This window comes from Apostichopus japonicus, chromosome 21, assembly GCF_037975245.1.
Source record: "Apostichopus japonicus isolate 1M-3 chromosome 21, ASM3797524v1, whole genome shotgun sequence".
Classification (NCBI taxonomy): domain Eukaryota; kingdom Metazoa; phylum Echinodermata; class Holothuroidea; order Aspidochirotida; family Stichopodidae; genus Apostichopus; species Apostichopus japonicus.
In genome coordinates this window covers 12,010,247-12,031,402 of record NC_092581.1, presented here as the reverse complement: position 1 = coordinate 12,031,402, position 21,156 = coordinate 12,010,247, and the positions used below count along the sequence as shown (strand labels likewise).

At 41.5% G+C, this 21,156-nt stretch overlaps 1 protein-coding gene across 4 annotated transcripts in view; it reads left to right on the top strand.

Annotated features, from left to right (window-relative positions):
- The window catches only part of LOC139963215 (actin-binding protein WASF3-like), a 46,449-nt gene that overhangs the window by 9,032 nt on the left and 16,261 nt on the right, over window positions 1–21,156 (top strand). For all 4 annotated transcript variants that reach the window (XM_071963795.1, XM_071963792.1, XM_071963793.1 and 1 more), the window contains exon 2: window positions 10,829–11,127. In XM_071963795.1, the coding sequence (XP_071819896.1) occupies window positions 10,860–11,127 (268 nt within the window). In that variant the 5' untranslated portion in view covers window positions 10,829–10,859. The remainder of the gene's footprint in view (window positions 1–10,828; window positions 11,128–21,156) is intronic.

Sequence of the window (21,156 nt, the reverse complement as noted above, 5' to 3'; positions counted from 1 at the left end):
TTAGGACATTTTCCCAACTGTTAACCTTTTTCAGGCGGACTTGCGCTACTCTAAATGTGTTACATAATACCTGTATAGTGTCATTATAAAAGTTGACCAATTTTCAAAACAATCATCATAGGTTGCAAAAGTAACGCACTTCTATCATGGAAGGAGAACTTCCATGCTTTTATGCAGTGTGAATTTTTACTTTTTACACCTGTACAATGTAAACAGTACAAGTGCTTGCATTGTTGTCACCTGCACTTTCTTTGAACATTCTACTGTACACACACATACAGTGTACTTGTCAGCATACCAGCAACCAGTTCTCAAATGATGTTTGCCGAGACAAGTTTAAGATGGGTATTTGATGCCCTTCTGTCAGGGTTAGACGACTTTGATATTCCAAGAAATGACTGGAAGATGTACATGTATGTTTTTAAGATCCACCTACAAGCAGGAACTCGCGAAGAAGCCATCATTGGCTTATCAAAGCCGCAAGCTGACCGAAGTCAGTCTCTTAGATTCATATTTAACGTCCATTATTATGAATTGTCAAAATTTGTCAACAACTAGCTGTAACTGGACGACATACATTAATCTTGGAGTGACTCCAATCGGGGACCTTATGATTGGAAGGCACCGGCGTTAACCACTGAGCTAACACTCCATGTGATGTACAGATGTACAGTATATAGTACAGTATATACAGTACAGATGTACAGTGTATATACAGTACATATACAGATGTACAGTTTATACATTAAACTGTAGGACAATTGAAATGCAAATTCAATCACGACTCCTAAGGAAACCGACTGACCTCAGCATGAAAGAAGATCCACAAAGGATGTAATTAACGAAAGAGACAAAATGGTCAAACGGTATTTCTTTCCAAAGTACAGTATGCTGTTACAAAACCTTACATTACACAGTACTGTACCATTTTGGGATACGTATACTGTTTCATGTACCTGTTTGTGTAAGGTACGTGAAATACTTGATGCGAGTAAAACCAGCTTTTAATTTTCATAATAGTACAGTATGCTGTCAGCACACATTATTTAGCCTATTTAACCACATGTGCCCCTGTCAGACATATACAGTACAGTAGGTCCATCAACAACAACAAACCTGAAAATTGTTTCTATCAAATTTTGATAACAATGCCAATTTGCCACATGTACTGTTGCCAATACATGAGCCACGTATACTGTAGCCTATACGTGTCAGTTCAGTGAGACTTACAGTAAGACCTGTACATATATACAGTTCACGAGTTTCTCCCAAGAATGAAACGTCAGACACAAATTTGAAATGTCTTTGGGGCATACTGTAGCATGGCAGCGGAGGGTATTAATTCCTTTTCGTCGGTGATCATCTCGCGCCAGTGTGTGACCTCATTTGATACTTGATGATCATGAAGCGAGCAACTTGAAATTTGGGCGATTAGTACTGTAAGTGTAATCCACGCTTTGCTGAGCTGGCAAGATTGAATGTTTCCAACGGCCGTGATCACATGCTTGTTTTGAACGCCATCGTGGGCAATTTTGTATCGAAGCCTTTTTTTAATCATCAGTAACTTGTTAAGGTGCCTACTTGGATGTACATCAGTACTATAGTACTACTACCGTGTGCTCTAATTGCCAGAGATTTTTAAGTACTGTTTAAGTATATATTTATATATATACATACATATATATACATACATACATATATATTTCCCCCAAATTATTACCAAACGTTTAGTATCCCCCAATGGGAGCCCAAATGAGTGTTGTTTATGTAGTGCATGACTCACAGTGCTTAACAGCGTACTGTAGTGTTTTCTTGATACAGTTGTGAAGAGAGATAATGAAGCTAGGCCTCAAAAGGTAGTACTGTATGTATGAATGAGGGACTCAACATGGACAAGAGTCTATAAAATAAGAAAGTACAGTTGGGAAGAGGAGTTACATGTTTTTCTTGTTCTTTCTTGTTGTTGTAAAGTGCTGTTTTGATATCCAGGCCTTATTAATTTGTAAGAGGCACAAGATGAGTTCACTGTTTCCAAATTCTATGAGGTTAGTAACTTGGCTATGAATCATACTGTATGTAATTTATCAGCCAAGTGGCTTTTAGAGAATACAAGGAAACTTCAGATCTCAGAACAGAACCTAGCAGGTTTATCGTTTCTGGATAGGTTCAAGTCTTGTAGTTACTGTACTACAGCTGCTTATGGGATTGCATGCATAGACAGACTGACTGACTTTATCACTGAGTTTGCATTGTGAGGTGTCAACAGGTGCTATAGGCAATAACCTATATGGTGACCCTTTGTTGGCTCCATCCCCCCCTACAAAATAAATGTTCACTTTGAACAGTATGTAGAGTTATGCAAAATATGTGACCACATTCATAGATCTTTATGTGTACTGTAGCTACTGCTTTGAAAGAATGTTATGAAATCATGTTTGGTTAATGTCAATATTCCCAAACTTGCCAAATATTGACATCTTCTCGACTGACATGGCTTTTTTACTGCACACATGATATGTATAGGTTTTGCACAGTGTAAAATAACCTCAATGGAGGGTTTGAACACACTTCCTTCCATACATCTTCAAGGTTATTATCTATCTTGTGTACTGTACTGTATGTATATTGTTAATTATATTTGATATTATTTATTCATGTGGTTCGTTCAGTCCGTTGATGAAATTCAGCTCTGTTGCTTGGAATTCAAGTGTTCATAACATAGTTTCCAAGGAGACATATATTTTATTTTCTCATACATGTTGTAAAAATTTGGCATAATTTCAATACGTGCAGTCATGTAGACTAAAAACACAGTTTCCTCTGAATCCAGTTTGTCGTATTGAGAATTGCAAAAAAAAAAAAAAAAATCAGAGAGCATGTGAGTACATGAAGATGCTTCATCTACTGAGAAGACTAGTCACTGTCACAGTTGTTATTGACCTTCCTTGAAATGCAATGTGCAATTTAAAGACAGAGAGTGCAGATAGGTGGAGAGAGAGAGGCAGGCCTACAGTATATATTTCCATGGTTTGTAAAGTAGACAGGTCATGGACAGGATTTATATAGATCTTAGAGCCGTTGGCATGTTTATGGATCATATATAACAGCTACAGATGTTTTGACAGATGCCTGTTGTAATCACTCTTTGGTCTGCGTAGTTTTATGGTGTATTTCTGTCATTTTGACTTATTGTCCTGTGTGAGTCTGTCATCAAAAATCTTAGGTCTGGTCTCTGAGCCTAGCTACAGTATTAAAATCAGATACTGTAGTACATTGGAGAAGAATGAATGTGACAGCCAGCATTTCCCCATTGGATAGTCGATATATTTGAATACAGGTCTGACAATGGGAACTTGAGCGAAGGCTGGACAGATTTTCTTAAGGGTGTGTACAGTATTTTCGTGTGTGCATGCGTGTGCATGTGTGTGCATGTACAGTATACAGTATGGCAATGGTGCATTGACAATGAGCAATCTTATTAGAGTAAAACTGGAATTGCTTTCATTTATAATATTCATTATCTGGCACCTGAAAGTACTAGATTAGTAACGTTTAATTTGCATATATTTTTGCCTTCCTCTTTTTTCTTATTTTTTCGTTATTCTGTTGTTTGTTTATTTGTTGTTTGTTTATGTTTGTTTGTTTCATTTTTGTTTGCCATCTTGAGGTTTCCAGTTTATATTTCTCTGTGTACCGTACTCCTTGTAGACATACAGTATTTCATTGAAGCCTAGAATTAAGTTAACAAATCAATTAACAGTTAAGACTGCAATCAAGTTTAATACATTAACACGAAGCTGTGCAAAAGAAGATTGTGTGGTAGAAGATTAGGAATGAAGATAATCAGCAAAATAAGTGAAAATAAGGAATTGAAAATTCTGGAGAAATATGTGTGTGAGATATATACAGATGGGAATATTTTAGAGAGTAGGGAAGGGAAAAGAAAAGATTCATAGTATTGTGCTAGGTACTGACTGTATGTTGTAGAGTCATGAATATGAATAATGAGCATTACTATCGGTATGCGGAATGTCCAGGGAATACAGTATTGCACGAAAGTCATCATATGTCAAGTCAGGAATGCAGCACACCCATGAACACTTCACAAAATGTATAAATAACCCAGCAACAGCATGTATGCACATGTAGTGTGTACACGTCTGTGGATGTGTACATTCATGACTTTTTGGGAAAGGTTGAGAAACCGTGGATGTCAAGATCATCTTGGAGGAGGCATGTACAGTAATCTTTGCCACCCTGTTCGGTAATCTCTACTGTATTGCAGACAATGAAGGTTTACTGAGCTACTTAGGTGAGATTACAGAGGTATGAGATTGGGGGAAGAAGTGGGGGGGGGGGGTTGGGAGAAGGGGAAGGGAGATGTTTCATTCCTCATCCAAAAGCTACGTCACCATTTAAAGATTTCCTAAACAGGTCATAGCATCCCTGTCCTGTGCAATCAGCTTGGACTATTATCTTCTTCCTCTTTGACATAATATAATTTAGGTTTAATCAGGGAGCATGCTGGGTTTAATCAAGGCTAGTTTCCTTCTGTGGCTAATATTAGTTAGATCATCAATGATGGTATGTATGTATGTATGTACATTAAACTACCTGTGTAGTATGTAATTAACTGCACTGTCACGCATACTTATGTCACTACTGTATTTAATGGCATCCTATCAAGTACAGCTCGTGGTTGAAATTGTCAGACCACTCATACAGTACAGTAGTTCACTTTGTAGAAGTCTGTGTATACATACTACAGAGGATGTCCGTGGGCCTTTTCTATTGAGTAATGGAAAAGAAATTAACATTTTAAACTCTAGACTGAGAATGCAGTCCTTACGTTGAGATAGATGTTAATAAATTAAGCACTGTGAATTTACAGTTTTGTCAAAATAATGGTGTTATCACAATTAATGTACAATTTTCAGTACATAGTAAAGTTCAATTACACTCGTGCCTGCTTAATGTGTGAAGACAATTTTCAAGCTTGTTATAGAGGAATGACTATACTCCAGACTAAGTCCAGCTCTGGAGAGACATGTGCAAAATATGTGCATACTATACCATTAAGTGTATGCGCTTAGTCCATGCCCTATGCTGTAGTACGTACACTGTAATATGCCTTATGCTGTACTACGTACACGGTATTATGCCTTATGCTATTTACATACTGTACAGTTATATGCCGTATGCTGTAGTATGTACACTGTTATATGCCCTATACTGTTGTACGTACACTGTAATATGTCTGCTATAGTACATGCACTGTAATATGCCCCATGCTGTAGTACATACACTGTAATAGTAATCATATATGTACAGTACATAAAGTGAAAGAACACTGAAAACGTCATCTAAATCTTTCTGTTTCTGAATGTGGACTACTTCAATATTAATGATTGATAGGTTTGTGCATGTTGACTTTTGTCATGAATATATATACTGTAGGGCCCAATGAAAAGACAATATTGTTTGCTTTTAAATTTGCAATTCCGTTACTAAGGAACTCCATTGGTTGCTGTATTAAAGCAACAGGCCTGCTGAGTTTCATACATAATACTTAACACAGGCTTTGTGTAACAGATAATCAGTTTGTTAATGTTCCGCTTCGGTCTCTCTTCATTTGCTTCGCAGCTCTCTGACCTATCTCTCACTCCACAATTGCACTTTCCTATCTACCTAACTACACATTTGAAAACGTTTTAGCACTGCGCCCTCGCTCCCTGGGCCACACCCACTAACTCCTCCTGTATCTACCACCCCAGAAGTTACTACACAGTTTTTCTGCAAAATTCTCGCTTGTAATTTATACAACTGTTTTTGGAAGTAATCTTTAGATAATTCGACTACTGAGACCTTCTTTCGTCGCAGTCCCAAGAAGCACTCATTAGTATCCTTTGGTGTACGTACAATTCCCATGCATTGTAGAGAGTATCAACAAATTCCCCATGTTGATAGACCTATCCATGTATTGGGTTTGTGGACGCAACAGGTAAACAACAGATATCAGTGCTACTGTACGTTTATCAGCAGACAGATTTGCATCTTCATTTCTGTTACCATTAAATATTTAAACATGCAAACCTTAAGTGGAATGCAAATTCCAATTTAAGGATCTTGTTTCTTGTTTCATCTTTCCGTTTTCTCTATAGCCGAGCTAACACTTTAGCAAACTCTCCCCCCGAGCACTGTTAAGTGTTAACATTAATCCAAATGATATTTATTAACGATTCTCAAGAGATGAGGATTGCCATTTCCTGCGTGATCACTTTACGGTACTACATCTCGACCAGTACAGTAGTAGTACAACCTAGATTCCCTACACTCCGATGCAATTGTCAGAGCATAAAAATCAATATCCGAGAGTCTAACTTTGGCGGGCACTCATCATATACTGTATAGCAAGGTAATTTAGGTTTGATGTCGGCATCAGAGAAGGCTAGAACTTCTGTTGTGAGATACTGTATGTGTGGTTTAAAATGCCTGGTTTCATCCGATTAATAATATTGGAATTTCCCCATGCAGTTGAGCTGTCAGAGTGTAAATCACATTGCAGTGACCACCAATTCTGGGGGGGTGGGGGAGGGGATGGAGGAGGGGAGGGTTGTAGTAGTGAGGGCAAAGATTGATGATGGCATCAGGGGAATATAGTTTACAATTAATTGGTTGATATATTTGTGTATCTAAGAAATTAAGTCACATAATACAAATTGGTTGATATATTTGTATACATAGGCGTAGGAGCCCAATTTGATTTGGGGGGGGGGGGGCAGTAACGACTTGCCCGAAAAATATAACCAAAAATCTTTTAAAAGTCGTTACAATAATATTTTTTGAAACTATTGATTTCCTTTAGCTACATGATTGCAATTTATTTTTCTTTCAGTAGGTGCCCAAAAATTCTCAGCATATTGCCCGAATGTTCACCAAAATATTTGGTTGGGGAGGCTGCAGCCCCGAGCCCCAACCCCCACCCCCCTGCCTCCTACGCGTATGTGTACATATAACGTTTTCATAATTGCAAATTGCTACTTTTACATTCTTCAGCTTTTGTAGCAGATTGTGTTCTATTATCGCCCATAGGATATTGAAGGTGACATCAGCTGTTACCTAAGCACATAAAATTAATTGGCATTCTTAAGGAGTGCTAATTACCTAATGAGTCAGTTGTGCACAGGAAGTTTAAATTGGATGTCAGTAATGATGAAATGTTGATAAGTATTAAAAGCTGAATCTAGACATTGTCACTAAACTTCCTTTCATTGGAATGATGAAATGACCTTGCCATACACATCCCATATATGCATCCCTCCCCCTTCCCCCCTCCCTCACCCACCATGCCAAACATATCCTCTTTCCACTCTCGAGCACTGTTGTTGTGGAAAGAACAAATACTGCTACAGTCGGCATATCAGGTGACCTTTTTTTCAAGGTTAATTGACACCTTGCTAGAAATATGTCATAATTTTTTGGCGAGGAGGCACAGTCATACTATGCACTTAGTAACGCCCAACCCAGACAAACTCACCACCGCACCCACCCTCTCCCCTGCCAAAACTTTGTTTCACAGACCAACATGTCTGCTTCGTTCATTCTCTGACCCCAAAGGAAAATTCTGAACTTTAGTGAGTAAGCACTCCAGTTGAATAGTGGAGTTCATGTGTGGACGGACGGACCTTTGGTAGGAAGTCATCTTGAAATGCCTGTATATACAAAAATGTCGAGCACAGGTTGTTGTTAACTAATTAAATCCATTACAATCAGTCATCTCGGGGAAATATGACCGTTAGATTTAATTATCGACTGTTTGCTATATCCAGATGTACATATATAGCGTGCGCACAGCTCGTTGCACTGCGGTAATTTCCAGTGTTTTCAGCTACTGTTGAGTCAGTAGTAATTACTTCTGTACCTACATGCCATACACATTGATTCGGGTAATTACACGTGCATGTGTACATCGTATCCTAATGGCTTAATGTTATCCAATGGATGTTAGCTTCGCTTGATTGTAAAAGAAAGTCAAGAGAAAAAAAAGGTTTGCAAAATCTGTTACACGCTTAGTTAATGATTAATTTTAAAGAGAATGTGTACATACAGTAAATTGCTTGTGAAACGTCATGTACTGTGTACTGTACTGCCTACATACTTAATGATTTACCAAGACTGGTCATTGTAATGGATGCTCTAAGCAGGGAGTTGTCAACTCCCTGCTCTAAAGTTGTCAACATGTTTTTGGAAAAAAACATAAAATATTGAATACCATAAAGAGGTTATGAATGTGCTGCTCTTCTCTTGTCCAGAGTGATCTGGCAACATTTCAGCACTGTCAGTCCCTGTCTGCCGCCATCTTTATTTCACCCACCCCTCCTCCCCCCCTCCCCTCCCCAAGTGAATAGTGTGAACTGTATGTTCCCACAAAGTTTGTCAATTGTTCCTGTATAGGCAATATAGAGCTATTAATTTTTTTTTTTTTTAAGTACTTTTAAAAGCCTGTTATCCAGTACGATACTGTGCTAAAATTATGAATGGCTGGAACATATACAATATGACAGACTATACCAGTGTGCTTGAAATATTGGAAGCGAAACTCATCAGTTTAGGTAATCTCTGATAGGTTTATTGAGCAATACATTTTTTACAAAAAGTTCTTTTTTTACCTGTGTATCTTAGTAGTTAGCACTGATTGGTTAGAGAGTTTGCGTGATTGCCACTTAGACAAATATTGAACACACTTCTCTATTGTGTAAAGTGTAAAATTTATTGCATGGTTATATACCTTGCAAAACCCATGTACACATTTTTATGCTGTTTATAACGAGTCATCAGAGTGAAGCACCCTTGAAAGTCAACCCATATCAATCATGAAATAAGGAGCAATTGTACATTACTTGGTGACTTGTGACGAGATGTAAGTAATAATCTATGTGTTGTTTTAATTAGCTGCTAAAATATAACATTCTTCTCACTTCACACTGCACACTCCCATCTATTACTATTTAATCCATTATTAAAGGAAAACATAATAGCTATCACAATGAAAATAGTGTATTTACTTCGTTCCCCACTTACCTGTCTCCCCACAACCTATGCACTACATTCTACCGTGTCTAGAATGCCCTGGTAATCTTTTAACACTGTACACCCTCACTGGCCCTAATGGCCTTCCTTCACAATGAAAATAGTGTGTTAAACTTATCTGTTGCACATGAATACTGTACATGTGCAAATTTATCATGCATTGCATACTTAAGTTGGGTAGTACAGTACCGGGGAGAGGGTTTGGGGGGGCGTTGAGGGGGAGTAAAGGTGTCGTGATATTGTTCCTCAAACTACCGTAGGTGTTCCTATTACTACTTCCACCTTTATTTTCCTTCCATGCTTTGTTCAAGTTTGTATTGTGTTAACAAGGCATATAGAATACCAATTAACTCTTGTCTATTGTTGTGACACATGAGGAACGATGTGCAAGGTAATAAAATCCAGCAGGTGGTTCCCCATGTCACTGGAAAAGGTGGTCTTTTCATAACCTGTGAATTACTACTGTAGTTAATAAGTAGTAATCGTATGCTTGCTTTCAGTTCATTTAGTATTGAAGAATACGATCAGCTAGCAAATCTTCAACATCTTAGTTTGGTCAGCTCTGATCAGGGAATTATACATTTTAATTGGTCAAAGGTTCTCTGGAAGACCACATGGCAGATTCTATCCAGGTCCGCTTTGCTGCTGCAAAAGTGCAATGTATGACATACATAGCGTTCTGTTAGATTAGTTGTAGCACATTTCCTTGTTGGAATGGTGGGGGGAGGGGGGAACAGTGTTGGTGGTGGGATTATAGTAGGGGAGAAGGTATTGCTAGATGGGGATATAGGAGGAGGGGAGAAGGTGTAAATAGATGGGATTGGAGGTTGTGGGGTGGGATCGGCATCCCTTGCATCTCACCTCTTTTATCTCCTGTGGGTAATCCAACACTGTATTATGGGATTACCTACTGTACCAACCCACTTTTCTGTACCATTGCCTCATGGTGGCATTTAGAGCTATCAGTCAAGGTTTTTAACTTGACAGATTGAGAAATTGCTGGTATGGTATAGTCTGTGAATGTGTCAGAGTGACTAAGGGAATTTGATCGACAGACGGTCAGGGTTTACGATTCATGCAGGCCACCTGGTTGAGTACTTAATACTGCTTTTTCAAAATTGCCAAAACATTGTAAGAATGCAGTAAATGTAACAAACAGAGAAACATGCCATTCAGTAATTAGATTTAATAGATTTTTGCATTGAGTAACCAAGCAGCTATTGCTCTACAGCCATTCAAATGATATGCAGTGTTGAATTTTGTCAACTTATCATTTGTCAAGTCATTATAATGTGTGTCCAAAGTTTTATCCTGACTCATATCAAGGGCATATATGAGGTCGGGTGGGGGAGGGGGGTGTGGGGTTGGCAATGTAATCTGGATATTTTACGTCCAGTAATTTGCTAAAGGAAAAAGAAGGGAAACGTCAATCTGCATTTCAGAGTGCCATCTTTACATATTTCAAAGGAATCAGTAAGTACTTGTACAGTTTAAGTACATTTGGTGTAAACTTCATAAGTTCGATCAATTACAAATCTCATTTTGAATTTAAGCTCACCAAATTTGTTCAAATTGGCCAACAGTAACAACCATCTTCTATAGGATACGTGAGTACATTACTCATACACATGTTTTCTTGCATAACAGTGCTGCGACAATAATGTAATAAAAGCTAAATTTTTCTCAGTTCAGAAAGGACGAAATTTGACTTTTCCCCTCTCCGTTTATTCATTTCCAGGTCAGCAGTGACTGCCTAACCAGCTGCCAGCATGCCTCTCATAAAGCGAGAAGTAGTCCCCATCTTCCTCAGCCGTCAGCTCAATACGAAGGGCGCGCAGTACGAGTTGGAAAGTGTCACGAACAAGACGTTGTCGAACATTGTGCTGCAACTCAGCAGTCTGAGCAAGCACGCCGAGGATATATTCGGTGAACTCTATAACGAAGCCGACTCATTATGCAAGAGGTCGTGTGGCCTCCAGGAGAGAATAGACAAACTATCGAATAAAGTTACCAAATTAGACGCCACGAAAGATGACGGTAAGTTAACCACCACCAACAACAACGTGTACCTTTGCCTAAAAGTCAGTATGTATTTATGTACAGGCAACAACCTCGTACTCACCAAAAAAAGTTATATAAAGATGTGAAAAATATGAAATCAGTTTCCACTGAAAGGTTTGTCTGTTATATTCTAAAGAAACTGTGAGGATATTCTAGGGAGTTAGAACCACCTTCAAGGGTACAGTAGAAGAGGGGATTAAAATCCATGATGTGTTGTGCATCAACAGTGTAGATTACATACTTAACCTTCATCCAGCTGTCTGATCAAAACTGCTCGAGTAAATATAGTTATCGTACAGTACTTGTTTAGTAGAAAATACTACACAACACAAGCATGCAATATAACACAAGCACCACTTCCGTGATGGTTTCTATCTAATTGCTTCCTACTCTACGTTCGTTAGTTTATCACAAACCAAGGTTAAACATTACAGCAGCAGCTTTACTAAGCATCATGAGATCAATTTCAACAATTATGTTCACTCCAAGGTAAAATTTCAAACCTGTTGAAACCATCTATCTAAACATGAAATTTAGAAGGATTAAAAAAAAATCTATCAAACGTCGTCGTTTTATGATAGGCGGACTATGTACAACAAAAGTAAACATTTTGATGATAACAAAATCCTTCATTTTCAGTCAGTGCTCAGAGATTTGATCGGTAATACGTGTAACTGTCACCAGAGGGGGCCAGAGTGAGTTGTCGGAAATTGATTTACTTAGAGAGGCATAAATTTACAATTTTGTGAAGCATGTGTACAGTAATTAAACATTTTTCTGTCACTCACAATGCTTGGCTGAAGACATGGCAGTATATATATGCTGCATGTTGATTTTCATTGAGTGTGTGCCATCATGTGGTGCATGGGGGATGGGGAGGGATATGGTAGGTCAAGTGTGGTAGGGGAAGGAGGGAGCATGCATTCATTTGTAAACTTATTAAACATTAGGTTTGCAGGTACAGTAGGATACAGTAGTAATGTAACAAGTGACTAAATTCATAGATTCATCATCAATCTGTTATTTATCAGATGAAAAAGGTTGATTCAATTTTTATTTATAAATTACCAAAATCAAGTCAACTAGGGATGGCTTGATGCTGCACAGTGACTGGTCTAGTTGATTCAACTGCAGTACACTATGTCCACCTTGACATTACAGTATAGATTTCTGCATATTTTTATATCTACATGTACTTGAATGTAATTTCAGATTTACAATGCTGTACTAACGTTTGAATGTTTTCTCAAAAGTCATACACAATATTATCGAAATATTTTCTTTCATACCGAGTTGATATATTATTGTTTCGATTCTAAGGGACACCTATTATCATTTAGCTACTCTGTGTTCCTGTCCCATATATTTTTAAACAGTTTCATTTATTTCCCATTAAGTATGTATGTACTGAATACATACATTCACAGCGCATACTCCCTCACCTCATAAAACTTATGCATTAACGTAACAGTATTTACCTGGCTCTAGCATCTGGCAATTGTTTGTATGTGTATTTCTGGCCATCTCTCTTCCGTAATTGCCAGCCTCTTTTGCAAGCATTGCTCTTCTTATCGCTCTTGACAACCGTTAAAATCAATCCTGATCATCCTACATCCCTTCGTCGCTTTTGATTCACCAACTGTTCACCTGTTCAATATTTTTCACTTTGGACTGAGCACTTTCGATGAGTATAATTAACTACGTTTCTCTATTCTGTGATTTTTTTTCGATCATATTTGTAGCCAATACTAAATAGCCTGTCAGAGTAGTGGATGTTGTAACATCAGGACATGGGAACAACGTTCAGCCCAAATTATTAATTACTGTGCACGGTCAGACTTTACAAATTGTCAATTATCTAGATCGACGCAGTTTTTAGTACCAAAACAGGGAATCAGGAATTGTGGAATTTTGCTACTGTATAAATAGTGTCAGTGTACAGGGGTGTGTAACATGCTTCCTTCTCCAAAATGACCTTTCCTATAGTCCTCCTTTCAAGCACTGGTATCTTTTGATATATAATGGAATTAAGGCTTTTCTTGATCAACTAATCCTACTGTACTGTAGATGCCAGTCTGCATTGTAACTTCATGTAAGCTTAAAAACACAGTAGTTCTTATCGTCGGCCATTGTCCCTCCTTTTGTAGTCTATTTGAGACATGCTGCAAGTAGTTTTAAACTTCCTGTTTGTGTGTGCTGGTCCATGAGATGGACATGTAGCGACTGGTAACACAATCAAATGGAAGTACTAGTAGCCGACATATGGAGGTCAAACCTCAGCGACCTTCTTTCTGTTTCAACTTCCTGGAAGAAATGTGTCTTACCTTAAAATAATTTCCTCTACTACCTGAAATTACTTTAAAAGCAATTGATACAAAAAAAAAAGGGAATTGGGGTTTTCCATAGATTGGTATGCTTGGCCTTTTATTTAAAAGGTCAGCTTTATTGGTTTGTAAATTTTGTAGTTTTGCCAATAAATGGGGTGGGGGGATGGAGAAAGAAGTGTCTATGAAAATTTAAAACAGAAATTTTGAAAATAAGATTGATGTATTATCTACACTTATCCTCTTACCTCTCTCCATCAGACAGATTTTATTTAAATTACTTAAATAAGCATTGATATTTGTAGACTGATGCAAATGTTAACTTAAAATATGTACTTATTACATTTGTTATTGAACTAAAAGGATCAATATTCTGTTGTACATATTTGTTTAGTGCTTGTCCTGTGTTGCAGTCACCTGTTTTGAACGCCATAACATTGCACACATACTGTACATAATTAACATACATTGTACGTCATTTGATCAATAACGTCTCATGTAAACTGTATGCACACATTGATCTACACACTTAACTACTTGCTAAACACTTTATAAAAATGCAATTTAAGCAACATTGATCATAATTACTATATACATGTACATATCGCTATAGATTCGGTTCCATATTAAGATAAAAAGCCACTTGCTTTCCATTTGCTTCATTAACCAACCGTATGAGATCATTTATTATACACTAGAGACAAATTGCTGTGTACTAGCTCAGATATATTGGTCATGGCTGTTTGCAGCTGAACCAGGAAGCTAGATACATGTCTGTTATTAGTAAAAATATTAAGGACTGAATGATTCAGCATTGGTCAGTTAGGTGTGTTGTAAATATTGTCCTCATTTCATTACAAAGATGTCACATGAATGTGTCTTATTAATCAAATGACAAATTATGTTCTAGTATTCTTGACTTTTCATACAGCAAGCTTAATGAAGGCTTCATATTTACTTCGTTCCCCACTTACCTGTCTCCCCACAACCTATGCACCGCATTCTACCGTGTCTAGAATGCCCTGGTAATCTTTTAACACTGTACACCCTCACTGGCCCAAATGGCCTTCCTTCATTTTTCTACCCACAAAGTGTCTCAATGTGTTTTTCGGAGTTAGAAAAATTTTCGCGAAATTCGCCCGGATTACCTTGGATTTATACTCTAGAAGTTTCCTATCAGGACTTCTGCACTTCCAAGGATCTTTTCCAGCCTGATAAGTATCCTTTTCTTGTAGGGAAGGGTGTTTTTGGGGGCTGTTTTTAGTGTACACTCTCGCCCATGCGTTCGTTTTTTCTTACGTAACGTTTTTAGGGTAACAGGTAGTAGCTCTGCGAGACTACTACGTTCGTTGCCTATACCGCCGTGTTTACGCGGATAGGCATATATTTTCGTATGTACATGTTTCAGCCTTTCTTACTTTAAAAGATAATATGTTTTGCTTGTTTCATGTACCTTCGTTACTTCTTACGCTTTTGTGTGGGTTTTCCCCTTGTAGCGTAATTTGTAGCGTTGCCTATACCGCCTTGTTTACGCGGATAGGCATGTTTTTCCGTATGTACATGTGTTTCAGCTTTTCTTACTTAGCATAAGGTGTTTTGCTTTCATGTACTTCGTTAATTTTTACGCTTTCAGTGTGGGTTTTCACTTTTGTAGCGTAGTTGTAGCCACGTTCCGATATCTCCTAACTAGTCGAGATAGTCGGCTTGTTTCGTTGTTTTTCATGTTAAGACGGGAGTATCCTTGATTTCATATATTGTTGTATTTTTTCATGTTTCCTCCAGTTGTTGCTACGTGCGCGCCCTGAGTCTCATGACTTGGGGTGTACCTCGTAGCCTTGTTCCCCCCTCCGCTGGTTCGCGGTTAGGGGGTTCTCTCCCTTATATAAATGTTTGGACCTTTTACAAGTTTTCGATGCATATATGTTTAGTTACGTTGCTTCCATATGTCGGAAGTGTTTCTCCTTGTAACATATCTTGTAAGCCGCGAACTCCTATCCAATACTAGGCGGTTCGATTACGTTGTTGTTCTTGTTTGAACCTTCATATATTTGTACATATTTTCATGTTCTCCATGGGTTTCGCTACTCGTGCACCTCCTAAGTGTCGGGAGTTTTCACTTGGGGCGTATCTCGTAGCCTTGTTCCTCCCTTCCCGCTCTGTACGCGGATAGAGGGGTTCTCTCCCTTGTATGTATGCTTCGTCCTTTTCCTTCATGTATTCTGGTTACGTGTTCGCTTCTAAGTGTGGGAAGTTTTTCACTATTGTAGCGTACCTTGTAAGCCGCGAGCCTCTAGCGGGGCGCGTTGTTTTTGTCACGTAACTTTACTCTCTGTTAGCATACTCCCACCCTACTTCCTCCTTATAGTCGTTCCGTTTGATACGTTAGACTATTTGCCGTTAGTCTCTCCTTAACGTGGGTTTTCTCAGACATGTCTCGAAGCCACCTTAAATGTGTGAGCTGTTCCGAGACCTCTGTCTAGTCTGTTTTGTTTTCACACCAGACAGTGGCAGCACATCGACACCTGGCTAGCAGGCCGGGACAGGTTAGATCTATCACCGAACCCACAGTTCCCCTGGAGGGAATCGGAGGAGAGACAGGAGATGAAGAGGAAGTGAGAGAGTTGGTGGGAGTTGAGATGGAGAGAGGCCAGGAGAGGGCCGGAGAAGAGAGAGAGAGATGGAGATTTGCCACCCAAGGTGCCGGCGTTGTCCGGATGTACCACCAAGGGCTAGGGCAAGGGCAAGGCTCAAGGCCAACCAAAAGCCCATGTGAGAGAGAGATGCAGATTTTGCCACCCAAGGTGCCGGCGTTGTCCGGATGTACCACCAAGGGCTAGGGCAAGGGCAAGGCTCAAGGCCAACCAAAAGCCCATGACAAAGACGGCCAGAGCGGACAGTCCGTCCGGGTCGCAGAGAGCGGCACCCGTTGTGGTGCGCGCAAAGAGAGGGGCTCCGGAGAGCCAGGGTCCGGCGAGACCTCAGAAGGAGCCCGGAACAGACGTTCCCCTCCGACCCAAGGAAGGCTAGGCTCAAGGCCAATAAAAAGCCCTTTAGAAGTTCCGACCGGAACGGACGGAATGTCCGGGTCGAGGAGAGTGGTACCCGGCGTGGTACGCACACAGAGATAGGCTCCGGGAGCCCGAGTCCGGCGAGAGAGGCCGGAGGAGAGAGAGAGAGGAGAAAGAGAAATTTGCCCCCCAAGGTCCCGGCACCGTCCGGATTCTATGACCAAGGGGGAAGGCAAGGGCAAGGCTCAAGGCCAATAAATAGCCCATTTGAAATTCCGACCGGAATGGACAGAATGTCCGGGTCGAGAGGAGTGGTACCCGGCTAGGTACGCACACAGAGATGGGCTCCGGGGGCCCGGGTCCGACGAGACCACGGGTCCAGCGAGACCTCACAGGGAGTGCGGAACCGAGGTTCCACTCCGGATCCCAGGAGTCGGTCCCGGAGCCGGGAACCGATGAGATCAACAACTGCTGGGCCCCCAGAACGGGGTAGTAAGGGCAAACGCCCAATCCGAAAGGAAAGCCGGCTGGAGCGAGGTTCCCACGGCAAACGGAGATATACTTATCCCCAGCCTCAAAGTTAATCCCGCCTCCAAGAGGGGGAAGAGTCTCTTTCATCAGGGGAGTGTTGCCCCCCGGAACTAGCAGCTTGAGCTGCGACGACAGGTTCGAATCAATTGCGGAAAGACACTGCAATCGCTACACCATTTATCATTACACATCCCGAATGTGTGTTTAATAAGTACCAGCAGAAACCAGGACATGACATAGATTCCCTGTGCATTCATGGGTCATATTCTCCTCGCTAATTATATTTCTCTCTCGTTATAATTCATCGCCATATGTCTAGGTTTGAAACCTTGCTTATGTTTTGTTGTTTAAAACGCTGGTGGAACCCCCTCCAGAGCATGTTAAAAGGCGCAAACTGAAGCGATTCTAGTACAGTCTCGTTACTTAGTACCTTGGCAACCTGCCAAGAAGAGAACGTTCTCGAAGCTTGGCAAAGTGCCAGGAAAACGAAGCCTTCCAAGAGTCTTGGCAAACTGCCAAGACAATATTCCCGCGCTGTGTATTTGTTATGAGAGGAGGGGGGCCAAGCAGTCACCTGGATTGACACGTGTAAGCTCAACATTTGCTGCAACGAGCTGTCGACTACGTGAGCGATCCCATGGAATAAACCTCTCTCTCTATTTTTTGGGTGAATTTCCAAGACAAACGCGTTAGTAGTAAGTTGGAAAAGGGGTAGGATAAAACCCCAACAAAGGTACAAGCGCTAACGCGCTCCGAGCATACAGTATGCGCTTCGTGAATAATGTTCGATGTCCCGACATTTTAAGCACAGTTGCATTTCGTAGCACCTGATAGCCTAGTCGTGGCTATGCGCTAGGTGGTTTCAATAGGAAGTTGGATACTTCTACTGTACTACACTACAAAATTGACACGTCTCGACATGGAGAGATTTGAGGAGTAACGGGTACGTTATCATAACATTTATTACGTGTTTATTACGTTAAATGTGGTGTGGTAAAAACGTCGACATAACGTTTCTATGAGATATTAATGTTGTATTAATGATATATTATTGTCTTAACGTAAATCGTTTTGAAATATGAGCCTGAAAACGTTTTCGGTGACATACCTCTTACACCACTCATAACGTTGTCATAACAAAACACTACATGCTTAGTAACGCTTTTGTGTTTGCTGAGTAACTCCCCGGGCTCCGTTAAGCAGCCAGGGATATATGAGGTGGATTTTCTACAAACCCACCCTCTCACCATCTTCACAGCCCCTGTTGGGAGTTTGTTTCTGATGAGTAGGTCTATAGCTCAGTTAGCTCAGGGTTAAAGCCTTTCACTCATAAGGTCCCCGATTCAGGCCACCCCAAGATTAATGTATGTTGTCCAACTACAGAGTTGTTGAATTTTCATAATCATGGACGTTAAAATTGTATGTAAGAGACTGACTTCAGTCAGCTTGCAGCTTGGTTAAGCCAGTGAGGCTTCTTCTCATGTTCCTACTTGCAGGATGATCCTAAATACGTTCTTAAATACATACATATAATTGTAGGAGTCACATAAACAGTAGCATTGTAGCTTTGTTTAAGATTCTGATGAAGCAAACTATCCATTCAGTACTCAGTCTCATTTTTTTTGTAGCAGGGCAGCATTGTTTAAGATTCTGTACTCACTCAGCAGAGTGAGATTCTGTACCTTCAGTACTCATTTTTAGAGAGTACTGTGGTGAAGGCAGTGAACTGGTGATCTAAGGCTTGCAGGTTTGAGTCCTGGCCGGATCATTCAGTTGTTTCCTTGGGCAAGGCACTTTTTCGTCAGTGCAGCTTCCCATCCAGAAGATACTTGTCTCTATGCTTGACAGGTTTTCGTTGACCGGAGTAATATTGTTAGGCGCCTCAGGCATCATTATCTTTCAATAGGTCTACGCCTTTTCTTTCCCCAATATTATGATTAATATTTTTTAGCATGGAAAGAACCTCCATTAAACCTCCCTACAGGGTACAGCTTAGCATCATCAGGACATTCCTTTTCTTCAGAGTTTTCTGATTGCAACAGGTTGATAACTCAAGGAGTCATCAACGGTACTGTGGTACTGAATCAGTACTGCGAGTGCGGCTGTCCTGCAAGCGCTAACAAGGTCACCAAGCAGGCCGCTGTCCTTGACTTCTTTAGCAGCAGATACATAGGGTTGGGCTCTCTGGAGCCCTCCGGCGCCCAGGTACGGGGCTTTTGACTACCATCCTCTCAGACAACACGACGGTGGTAACATACTGTAGCTACGTCAACAGACATGGTGGCACCAGGTCAGAGAGATATTGCCGTCTGGCAAGGGAGACCCTCACCACAGCTACAGAATCTGGCATGGCCCTACAAGTCTCTCAGATAGCCAGAAAGGAGAATGTGATGGCTGATGCTCTGCCCAGGGGACAGCTCCACCCTGACGAGTGGACCCTTTTGCAACGAACATGAAGTAGGTTTTTCCACATGTTCAGCAGACCTCTGATAGACCTGATTGCGACACAGGGCAACAATGGGCTGCTCATCTTTGTTCAGGCGGCCCACCTGCAGGCCTTCCACATAACGCCAGGTCCCTGTCGCGAAACGGACCGGAAGCTTACATCTTCCCCCTCTTGGCATGGTCAGCCATCATAGTGGCCCCGCTGACCCCGGTTCGGGCAAAAGTTGTCCAGCTCCTAGCGGACGAGCCAGCGATCCTGCCGGACAAACCACAGTTGGTTGTCCCATAGACGGGGCGCTGGCTCACCCGGACAGCAAGGGCCTACAATTAGGTGCCTGGAAATTGTCTGGTGTTTCCTTAGACAGAAAGGACTTTGGCCGCCAGAGTGAGAACAACCTTGGTACTTACGTTTTCTGCCTACGGAGATTCAGAGTATGCCGAATGAGACAGACTCTGCCTACCATGGCCTTTCTAACCTTGATCGCCGACTCCTTACCCACTGTTCCAAGAAGGGAGGCAGGGTTTAGACGATCAAAAACTTTCGTTCGGCTGTTGCCGCCTTCCATCAGGGGCTTCCCCTACGGCTCCACGCCAGGCAGCAACGGCTCGCCTTGACTAAGATGCCTTCAGTCCTACGGTTTGTGGGGTGCTGATAGTTCTCGACCCCTCCTTCTTCGCTAGAACCAGGTTTGGGCTCTCCTACCGGGAGACATCATCATCCCAGAGATCAAGACCTTCTCTTTGATCCCCGAGGACAGACTACAGTATGGTTTCCCATTAGGGCACTGAAGTGGTACCTCAACAGAACACAAGATCTCTTGGGTACTTCGACATCTCTGTTCTTCCTCCTTCGAGTGCCCCACTCAGCAGCCTGGGAGGATACCTTATCCCGCTGTTTGGTGGAAGCCGTCCGCCCTCTGGCTACAGGTCCAGGCAGATCCATGGCTCACAACAGCAGGGGTTTCACTGCTTCTACAGCCCTGTTCGCAGGTTTTCCAATAGTGGACATCTGCAAGACGACGGCGTGGAAGACTCCAATCGCTTCGTCGCCTGCTACTTATCGGACATATCACAGGCCGATTTGGCTTTGGTCGCTCGATGATACGAGCTCCGGGGGTCCCACCCCTCGGGCCTCCCACCATCGGACAGTGCCACTCGGTGCATAGGTTGTGGGGAGACAGGTAAGTGGGGAACGAAGTAAATATTATAAAACTTACTGGTTTATATATTTACGAGTGACCCACTTACCTGTCTCCATTTCCCGCCACCCTCCCCCGAGGGAGGTGGGACGCAGCCGGACGGGGGAGCGGTCGTTCGACCTGACTCATGACTCCTCGCGTTTCGTCGATAGACATCGCCACCCCCTGGGTCGCCTGCGGCTACTTGTCTATCGGTGGGTGTTGTTTCCTTAGTTCGGTTTACCAGGTTACTCTTTCCCATCTAGGGTAGTATGGGCCTCGTCCCCTTGTTCAATTAGGCCTCTGTAAGTGTAGGGGGAGGCACGCCTACGGGGTGACGGAGGGCGGACCCCCACCCCGACTGTTCAGGGTGGGCTCCACCCTCCGCCTGGAGGCATCAGCAGTCTTTGTTAGCGTTAGATTTTTCCTTCTCGGCGAGCTCGGCGGGTGGCAGGGTTTACCCGCCACCCTCCCCGAGGTCGCGTCAGGGGCCACTTTGTGGGAAAGTGGTCTCAAAAT